At 39.7% G+C, this 10581-nt stretch overlaps 1 protein-coding gene across 1 annotated transcript; it reads right to left on the reverse strand.

Annotated features, from left to right (window-relative positions):
• Nucleotides 1–2220: 2220 nt before the first annotated feature.
• LOC117674576 (CD59B glycoprotein) lies at nucleotides 2221–7573 on the reverse strand. The gene is made up of 4 exons (XM_034432654.3): nucleotides 7449–7573; nucleotides 6757–6827; nucleotides 3721–3831; nucleotides 2221–2499 (listed from the first exon to the last, which is right to left on the reverse strand). The coding sequence occupies exons 2-4, from the start codon at nucleotides 6803–6805 to the stop codon at nucleotides 2384–2386; spliced, it is 276 nt and encodes a 91-aa protein (XP_034288545.2). The 5' UTR covers nucleotides 6806–6827; nucleotides 7449–7573; the 3' UTR covers nucleotides 2221–2383.
• Nucleotides 7574–10581: the final 3008 nt, after the last annotated feature.

Raw genomic sequence — 10581 nt, forward strand, 5'->3', positions numbered from 1 at the left:
GAAGGTAACAGTGTTCCGTGCGGCTTTGGCATTTAGTCATGCCTGCCACATGACCATGGAGACATCTTCAGTCAGTGCTGGCTCTTTGGCTTTGAAATGGAGATGAGCACCACCCCCTAGAGTCAGGGAAAACTAGCACATACAGTATATGCGAGGGGAACTTTTACCTTTACTTTAATCCTAGATATGGGCTTTTACCCTTGTCTGATCAGATGTTCTCTTCATTATTCTTCCAGGGGTACTCCAGTATTTTAATCTCCCAGAACTCCTTGATAAACCAAAGTACCAACTAAGAATCCAAGAATCCAAAGCTCCCAAGATTCTGGGCACTTGCAAGGATGCAGTTACACAGAGTGATATGAACTCTATATAAACTACAAACATTAAGGAAAATGATGAAGATATGCACATCTGCATCCACTGCCAAAGAGTCAAAGAGAGAGAAAGTGGTTGCATTATTCCAATCCCACTCTCGCCAGAGATCATCAACAAGCATGACCAATGCCATTTCGATCCAATAACCTGTTGTGGCCAGTGTGCGGCCTGTGCAACTAGTAGCTGATTCAGACAGTGAGGAGGCTGGTGTGGTGCTGCGCAAGCAGCCTGTGCAGCTGCCACTTGAGTCGGACAATGAGGAGGCTGGAGAAGATATAGTACCAGAGGTGGGGATTCAGCCAGGGCCTTCAGAACCTCCAGAAGCTCCCTTTAGTGAAGAGGACGAAGAGGATGAGCCTCTTCTTGATGCACAGGTGTACAGAGCTGCCAAAAGGCAGGAGTGGCTCCTCAGGAGGAGGTCTCCTTGAGAGTAAGGCTTGGGGCTAATTGGCCACTCCCTTAGCCTATTTAAGGAGGAACGTCGACTGAAACAACTCCGTTCACATACCTTCTTGTCTTGTCTTGCTTATCTTATCAGCTTCCTGCAAATTGCTTCTGGGCATTCTGCCAACCTCAGTAAGCTTTCAGTATTATTCTTTGAATTCTTGGTGGCTGTTAATGCAGTTAATTAACAGCCATTGTTGTAAAAAACTGGTTTATTTAGTAAACTAAGGTTTGAATGGACTTTGTGTGTGCTGCGTTCTTTGGGGTCCATAGCTGGGGCAGAACATAACCAAGCCTGAATCCTGATTGAAAGGAGTCCAGATAATCTGTTTTATTCAAGACCCTCTAAAGCTGCCAGGCAACCACCTTTTTCACCACCTTCCCTAAAAAGGGATGATTGGAAACAGGATGAAAATTGTCCAAGCAGGTGGGTTCAAGTGATGGCTTTTTAAGGAAGGGGTGAGCCAGGGTCTCTTTAAAAGGCCTGGAAATGTCCCCTCCTGTAACGATGTGTTAATCACTGCCTGAATTCACCTGCCAGTCACTGTCTTGGAGGCTTTCACCATCCAAGGGGGACAAGGATCTTACGACAGGTGGTGGCGCTGACACCATTGAGGACCTTGTCTATTTTCTCAGGTTCAACGTGTCAAACTGTTCCCAGATAACTGGCCAAGACTACTCCTCAGGCATGTTGCGTGAACTTGCTCCACACATGGGAATGAATCTGAGTGACTTTGTCAGAGGTTGAACAAATTCTTCTGCACAGCCCTGAAGATGATCACCTGAGCATACCCCGCCCCCCCCCCATCCCAGGAGGGGCCAGATGATCTGGAACAGGGCCACCGGGTGACACTCTGAGGACAAAATGAGCGAGGAATAAAAAGCTGTTTCCCACTCTTACCACCACAAGGTAGGCCTTAATAGCACCTCTATGTTGTGTCTGGTTGGAGTCATCCTTCGTTGATTCCTAGAAGGGCATAGTTCTGTTAGGGGAACATTCCCTTCTCAGCACACCCAGAGATTGGTTCTATATGCCAGGGTGGCTCCACAACCTCACTAAAATGGTGGGCGGGAGACAATTTATTGTAGACCAAGTTGACATTTAAAGGCAGCATCTGAAGACCAGGGCTTCCCCAAAAATCTGCTAACCAGCTATTGAAGTTGGTTAAGAGTAAGGAAAATGATGGAGATATTGCTGTGAAATAGTGTTAAGGCTCTTCTTTTCCTTTTCGTCTTGAGTTTTGATAATTGGCATAGTGTTGTGATGTTTAGGGATATTATGTACACTTGTGTTAGCTTTTATGCAACATTATCAATACGATACCTGAGGAAACTCCAAAAACATTGATTTAGTGTAGACACGAGATAGACCAAACAAGCACTTTTTCACAGTACACAATGAAAGATGCCATGTTTTATTTATTTTCCCATTCATATAGGACGGAATGAGAATATTACTGGGCAGCACATTTCAAATCGCTCTTCAATTTCAGACAATTCACATCCAGTACAATCAGTTGAGGCCAATGATATCATTGAGAAGGTCTCCAGTTTAAAGTGAACGCTAACGGTTGCATCTGTCATAGCCACAACAAGTGGCACTAACTCCCTGTACTGAACTCAGAAGTTGACACTCATACTGAGAGCCACACCTCTTGGCATATCTTGGTGGCTGGAATCCTACAGGAAAAAAAAAAGAACTTGTGATTGCTTATGGAAAAAATAAATCTAATTTTCCACTTCACCAACATTGTCCCTTGTTAACAATGGAAGCTCCTAGATAGATTACCCTTTCTTCATTTCGTCAGGAAGCTGGGTCAGGCATGTGGCACATCCACATTATTCCAAATTCTTGCTTCTTTCATGTGAAAAATGTGTTTCACATGAATAGCAAGACTGAGACTGAGGCAAGGTGGTGAGATCTGAAAGTGACCTATCTGCTCCCCTGAAAACAACCCTGATATCCAAAAAAATCAGCAGGCTGTCTGGTAATGCATTGGCAATCCCACTATTAAGCATTTTGCTTGCACTATCATCTAAGTTTTGTAGAGCAGCCTGAACTTCAAGTAATGAGTAACACTGCATAAACTGTTGATAAAGAATTGTCCCTCATTGTTCTTCTTGAGCAATACCTTTGTTTCAGGGTCCAGATTAATCTAGTCAGTTCTGTTTGTTTGGATACCTGAGACACCAATGTAAATTTTGATGGGCAGTGGAAGCTAGGTATCCTAGGATTTTTTCAGTCCTGAAAGGTGCATCTTGGGCCAAACAATTCCTAGACAATGGCTGGCTCAATAACAATGATAACAACCTATTGCCCAGGTTCACAGAGAAATAGAAATAAAATCCACCCCAGGACTCCTGGCTCTTGAGGTGAAGGGTGAGGTGACTCCTGGACCTCTTGAGCCCTTGCCTTGATAGAGCTAGTAAAGATCAGGACTCGGAAAACAATATACCCCGCAACCACTTCCAGGAGAAAATCCAGTCATCATATTGGTGGGGAAAAAACATTTTCTTTTGAATTTGGGAAATGGGTTAACATACTGAGTTCATTTCAGATTCTAGCCAAGGGTCATTATGTTCCATGTTTGAAGATCATTTATTTGACTCATTTATGTGTGGGACCTTCCAGAAGGTGACTATGTGCATTCCATCCATCTATTACTGAATAAGGCTGTATACAGCTTTTGAAAGAGGTGCTTTGCAACTGAAATGGGAAATAGTATCCTTCATAGAGCTGCATTTTTTGTAAGGTTTGTGCAATTTGGAAACTTGGAATTTTCTCCCAACTGATTCCAATCCATTAATGATTCTCCATAGCCTTTTTTCAAAGCTCATTGAAGTCCCCCTCCCAAATTAAAAAACTAAATATAATTATTTTTTTCACACTATTATACTTACCAATTCCTGTAAAGAATATGGTCATGCATCGGTCTTGATTACCAGAGCAGGTAGTTGTGCTAAAACACCTTCCTCCATTGGGACAATAATAACATTCCAGAGCATCCACAGCTGAAAGAGAGGAGGCAAAACAGCAACTCAATCTCTAATTTCCATCAGCTATTTTTAGCTAACATATTGCATGAATGGGATTTGCGAGTAAAAAAGATGGAAATTATTTGCATCAAAGATTTTGGAAATTTCAATATCTCAGTTTCAAATTCAGTAAGATTTGAGAATTCAGACCTCTGTGGGGGGAAAAAATGGCAAACTGAAGACAGCTCTGCTAAAAGTGGAACTGCTGACCATGGCAGAATGAAAAGCCAGAGAGTAGATGATTCTTTGTACTTCCACTCCAGAAAAACAAAGGGCTTGAGATCGCCCACAACAACTCCAGATAGTTCCTGCTTACAAGAGAATCACAAAACAGTGTTCTCCGGCATGTTTATGGCTCCAGGAGAAGAGGGAATAGCCATCTTGCTCAAACTATTGCGTTTGCATATTTTCTTTTCAAAACATATTTAAAAATAGTTAAATGCTTTTCAGCTGTTTGGAACTTTGGGATCAACAAGTCTAAAAACACCAGATGAGTCTTCTACCCCTCATGAAAGAACTGTTAAATACAAGTTTAAGATTTTTTTTAAAAAAATTAACAAACAGCAGAACTGCCACTGCGCGAGCTGCACTGGCTCCTGGTGGTCTTCTGGGTGCGCTTCAAGGTGTTGGTGATCACCTTTAAAGCGCTCCATGGCTTAGGGCCGGGGTATCTACGAGACCGCCTTCTGCCGCCAATAGCCTCCCACTGGCCAGTACGCTCGCACAGAGAGGGCCTCCTCAGGGTGCCGTCCGCCAGACAATGTCAGCTGGCGACCCCCAGGGGGAGAGCCTTCTCTGTGGTGGCACCCGCCCTCTGGAACGACTTACCCCCAGAGATACGCACGATACCAGACCTCCAGATTTTTTGTCGGGCCCTGAAAACTCATTTATTTCATCTAGCCGGGCTGGCTTGATCCCATCCGTTCGGTTTTAATTTGAAATTGGTTTTAACTGGATTGTTTTAAATTGTGGGCCAAAATTATTTAATTACCTTTTAAACTGTTTTTTAAATTTTGTATGCTCTGTTTTATCTCGGCTGTTCACCACCCTGAGTCCTGCTGGAGAAGGGTGGTATAAAAATCAAATCAAATAAATAAATAAAATAAAATAAATAAGAAGGATGGTTACAATTTTGATTTGGAAACTTATAAATGAAATAAAGGTCCATACTGATTTGAAATAAGAGTTTGGAATTAATTGTAAGAATTCTTCCTGTGGGAAAATGCTTTTGCTTTGAATTCTTTTGATAGGATGAGACTTTGAAGCTTGGGCAGTAGGGGTAAGTAGAACAAACTAAAGGTTACAATTAAAGAGAAGAACACTTAAATTTGACTTGCTTTTTCAGAGCGGAGTAAAATATTTTAACATTGAACATGTTGAAGAATATTTTGGAACAACGGACCCAGATGTTAATTTTAAAAGTTAGTACTGATATAGATAGACTGTGTGAGGTGGGATATGGAAAGTTGGGATCATTGTTGTACTTTAAGAAAAACTGGTTAGTTATTAAAATTGTTTATATTTGTTGAGAAGAGGGAAGTCATTTCTTTATATATTTCTTTTCTTTTGCCTTACTATTCCCTCTTATTTTTATTTTTTCCATTTTCTTTTTTTTCCTGCATTTTCATTTTCTATCTATTCTTTTTTTTACTTTGTATGTTATTTTATCATTGATAGTATAAATTTTAATTAAAATTACTATAAGAAAATTCAAATATGAAGCTTCCTCTTCAAGAATTTAACAATTTTAAATATATATATTTTCTTCTGACATTGTATTATCATTGAAAATATAAATTTTTGATAATATTAGAAATTTCAGCTATGAAGCTTCTCTATAGGAAGTTGATAATTAAAAAAAACAATGTATATTTTCTTTTGTTACATATTCTTCTCAATGTGTTACATGTCATACAATATTCACAAAGGGGGCCAGGAAGGCAGTTTATACATACACAAGTGTATGTGCCAAATATGCTGATGGGGAGAGGGGGGAAACACAGATTGGAATCAGAATTGTACATTTACAACTTTCCTTCCTAGCAGATTAAAAATTACATTGTTGTTATTTCTGATATCTTTTAAGAAATAGAGAAGGGATTTTAGACAGATGACCTATGGACCAATACTAGGTGGAGCCAATACATAGCCTAAAGCACAGTTTATAGTCAGAAGCAGGGGACAAAAACATTAAAAGATAAGGAAACTGTCATATTTAAATAATATGCTTTGAGTTCTTTGACATTCTTTGATCATGAAAGTTTAAAAAGTCAAGTCCATATTGTTTTAGGCAATGCAGGAAAAAGATTCATCTTTGACTTAGCTCTATTTTACACAACCCTTTAACCAGTGGTGAAATCCAAATTTTTTTACTACCGGTTCTGTGGGCGTGGCTTGGTGGGCATGGTGTGGCTTGGTGGGCGTGGCAGGGGAAGGATACTGCAAAGTCTCCATTCCCATCCCACTCCTGGGGGAAGGATATTGCAAAATCTCCATTCCCACCCCACTCTGGGGCCAGCCAGAGGTGTTATTTGCCGGTTTTCCAAACTACTCAAAATTTCCGCTACCGGTTCTCCGAACTGCTCAAAATTTCCGCTACCGGTTCTCCAGAACCTGCTGGATTTCACCCCTGCCTTTAACAACTGGTTCTTGCAATTGCAGTAAAGCACTTCAATTGTACTCTGAGGAAAAGGAGGAGAGAGTACACTAGCTTATTATTGGGAAGAATAGCCTAGGAATGGGCAGAATTGGCCAGTGCTGGCCATTGTGCCCAAAGTACTACCAAATCTCCCTTTGATCTCAAGCATGCTTCTGCTAGCTTCTGCATGTAGGACCTCCAATCTAGGACCTCTCAGTTTTAAAAGGAAGGGACTGGGTCTGTGATCATGACTGATAACTTACCTTGTGACCAAAGCATTACAGCAAGAACGCACAAAATTATTTTTCTCATTGTTTTTCTGGAAACGGATTGCCTGCAATCAAGAGTTGGAAATCTGGGTCACTAGCTGTTCAGAGAATTTTTTTAAAATTTTCACAAAAGGTTCTGTGTTCAATGAACCTGGAAGACCCACCAAAATACATAACACTATTTAATATTCCAAGCTATTTGATGTTAAGATCAATTAAAACATATATCCTAGCAATACCATTATCTTAACTGTGCTTTACACTCTTTGTTACATTATGTTTTAAGAATTCTCTATATTTATAATGGAAAATGCTCCTCATAAAAAGATCCTGTTTTTTCCATATTAAAGATAGGAAAGTCTCCAGCCCAGCCAATGTTAATACTGTAGATGCTGGAATGTGTGGTCCACTATCATCTGGAAACAGTGCAACTGCCCTCCCTAATTCTTGCTATAGAATTTTTCTCTAATATATTCAGGCTAAGAAATATGAAATAATTCAAAATAATCATCATCATAATAGTTATAACACAGCAATAACATTGAAACCTTGTTTTCTTCTGCATAGTAAGCTTAAGCCTCTAATTTAGAATATAAGATATGTAAGTAAGAATTCTTTCCTGTATATTTCTTGTATAAATAGCACATAATGAATAAAAAATATGTGTAAGAAAAGCTGACTCTTACCTTTGATACAGCTGAGGTAAAAGCGAGCTATGGTTTGGTGCCTGGTGGTACAACTGCAAGTATATATATATAGAGAGAAAGAGGTGCTTTCTCCTCTCCTCCAATCCCTTATTCTGCAATAATTGTGATGTAGGAGTTTTTAACAGAAAGGGAAATTCATTTCTTACTCAATGGGTAAATAACTTTGTAAAGATCATAATGCAATGTTCTGGACTTGCAAGTACAGCCAAGTGGTTTTGTTTATTTATGGAGTAAACTGATAAGCTATCAAGATTACTGCTGATGCTCTGACTGCAATTTTTTTCTCCACCCATCCCTCTAAGGTACTCTAAATATTTGTTCTCCTGTTAAATATGTACCGTGGGAAGAATTTATAAATTTGTATAACTTGTAGAAATATATAGGGAATCATAGGTTAACTAACCCAGGACTTCACAGAGTTAATGATCAACAGCCTCTGAAATCCTTTAAACACAAACATAAGAATTAAACACTTATTTCAAGTTATAAATATACACAAGCAAACACACAAAACTCAATTAACACAATGTAAACACAGTTATAATGCTCACAGTTCAAATGAACAGACTCAACCCAAATCACTTGATCTAATCAACCCTTTCTCCAGCTCAACATATACACATGCCCATGCCCCTCAAGTGTCATCCTAGAATTAGTACGTACACATTTCCACACTTAGGACAAGCTCCCCTATAAAACAGCCCTTCTGTACCACGTTTTCTAGTATCTACCCCCATAGGCAAACCTCTTTGCTTTTGGGAATAAAATAATTCTCTTTGCCTCACAACTGTCTGGATTTCATTTTTTAATTTATTATTGCATAACTCTGGCTCCAGTTGCAACCCCAAATTATTCTTCTGACAATACTATATGGCCACTTCCTCTTTGAATTAAATTGGCACAAACACACAAATCTGTGTTTTACTTAACTGGGGCTTATTCAATAAGCCAAAGCTGGTGGGCCCATACAAGACATTTTGTCATGGTTTCATGGTTTCCCATCTTGGTTAAACTAGCAGTGAGGTGATACAAGAACCACAGTCTGAGCCAGACACAGACCTGGATTATGGGGCCATTGCTGTTGAGAGTTGGGGATAAGATGAAACAGCATGTAATTCAGTTAATCCACCAAAGAAACCTGACAGACTTTTTAACACCACCCATAGCTTAGCTTGCTATGTGAACCTGGCTTCTGTCTAACCTCAGGCTATTCTCAAGTTTATGTTGGCTGTTCCACTGTGTGAACGGACTTAATCACACTAATGTATGTATATATTTGCAAATTATCTATTATGTTGATGGGAAGAGAAGAGGAGAGGAGAGGAGAGGAGAGGAGAGGAGAGGAGAGGAGAGGAGAGGAGAAGAGAAGAGAAGAGAAGAGAAGAGAAGAGAAGAGAAGAGAAGAGAAGAGAAGAGAAGAGAAGAGAAGAGAAGAGAAGAAGATAACTTTATTACAATCTACCCGCAATATAATACCTTATGCCACCAGACTTGAAATTTTGGGCTTAGACAACTTAGAACTATGCCGCCTTTGGTCTGACCTAAGCATAGCACACAAAATTATCTGCTACAATGTCCTACCTCTCAATGACTACTTCAGCTTCAACCACAACAATACATGAGCAAACAATAGATACAAACTTAAGGTACACTGCTCCAAATTCGATTGCAGAAAATATGACTTCAGCAACAGAGTGGTCAGTGCCTGGAATGCACTACCTGACTCTGTGGTTTCTTCCCCGAACCCCCAAAACTTTAATCTTAGACTGTCTACTGTTGACCTCACCCCATTCCTAAGAGGTCTTTAAGGGTATGCATAAGCACACCAGTGTGCCTACCGTCCCTGTCCTAATGTTCCCTTTTATTCGTATCCATCTTATGTATTCATAATTACGTTTATACTTATATTTGTTATCTAATACATGCTTGATGAAATAAATAAATAAAAATAAATCAATAAAAACATACATCACTGTTTACAATATATTAAAAAATAGTACTGACATTAATAGTGGATAATAACATCCATGTTAAGAAAATACGTGTTCTCAAACAGTTAGTGTCACTCCCTAGTTTACCTGAATGGAGACCCGATAAGTATGCGAGTAAATATAATTTTCCAAAAATTGTTAGAGATATCTCCAGAAAATTGGCACAAGTTGACAGCTATAATTCTGCAATCAATTTTTTTCTTGTGGACACTGCAGCAACACCGAATTTTGCCACTACACGCGTGGTTTGAGTCCTGGAGGAGAAAGCCTACGTAAAAATTGTCTGCCCTCCCTGGCAATCTCTCTAATAAGGGGAGAATATACACTGACCTATAAACTCTGTATAACTCACAGTACAAGAAAACATGTGAGATATCTTCGATTTCTCCTTTACCACATAGACATAACCTTTCTGCTATTGGTATTCTCTTATACCTGCCTTGGAGGAGTGCTGAGGGGAGAATGTTAAATCTGGCTCTGAAGAAAGCTGTTCTTTGTTTTGGGAAGATCAGATCACTTAGATATCTTGCCTATTCCCACACACCCGGTTTGATTCTGTCCCTACTGTGGAGAAGAAACCTATTTAGTTCTTCTTGGAATTTCATTCTATTGATTACTACTTGTTTTGCTTGGTCAAAGCCTAGGGCCATTAAGAATACCAGTGAGAGCCCAAAAGAGCCCAGCTTGTGATCTATCGCCTGTTTCCAGGCGGAGGGGAAGTTATCAGTCAACAATAGCGGGGACAGTCCCTCTGGAAAGAAATGCATTTATAGCCAATGAATGATCATCATCTTCCAGGCTCTTACCTGAATTTGAGGCATGCCTCAATTCTTAACTGGGTATTTGAAATTCCTTTGGGTGCAGCTAAGATGGCTCGCAGGAATTTGGTTTGTATGGTTTCTAGGAAGTCTTTCTTTGCAAGGATTCCTGTTTGTGCTCCATATAGCATTTGCGCCAATGTTTTGGTCTCAAAAAGTTTTAAGGCAGCAGGTACTAATTGACCTCCACCTGTGTAAAAGAAATGTTTAATTGCATTTGAGGACCTATAGGCTGCTTGCAATGTATGATCCAAGTGTGCTTTCCATGTCCCTTGTGAGTGAAAAACCACCCCAAGATATCTA

This window comes from Pantherophis guttatus, chromosome 1 (assembly GCF_059756535.1).
Source record: "Pantherophis guttatus breed Tessera chromosome 1, ASM5975653v1, whole genome shotgun sequence".
In the NCBI taxonomy this organism is placed as follows: domain Eukaryota; kingdom Metazoa; phylum Chordata; class Lepidosauria; order Squamata; family Colubridae; genus Pantherophis; species Pantherophis guttatus.

Bases quoted from the DNA above. Each gene is read 5' to 3' on its own strand.
- LOC117674576 (XM_034432654.3), bottom strand. From the start codon at position 6,805: ATGAGAAAAATAATTTTGTGCGTTCTTGCTGTAATGCTTTGGTCACAA. The intron at 3,832-6,756 runs GTAAGTTATCAG...CCTCTCTTTCAG, and splicing joins TGTAATGCTTTGGTCACAAG to CTGTGGATGCTCTGGAATGT. The intron at 2,500-3,720 runs GTAAGTATAATA...TTTTTCCTGTAG, and splicing joins CATATTCTTTACAGGAATTG to GATTCCAGCCACCAAGATAT.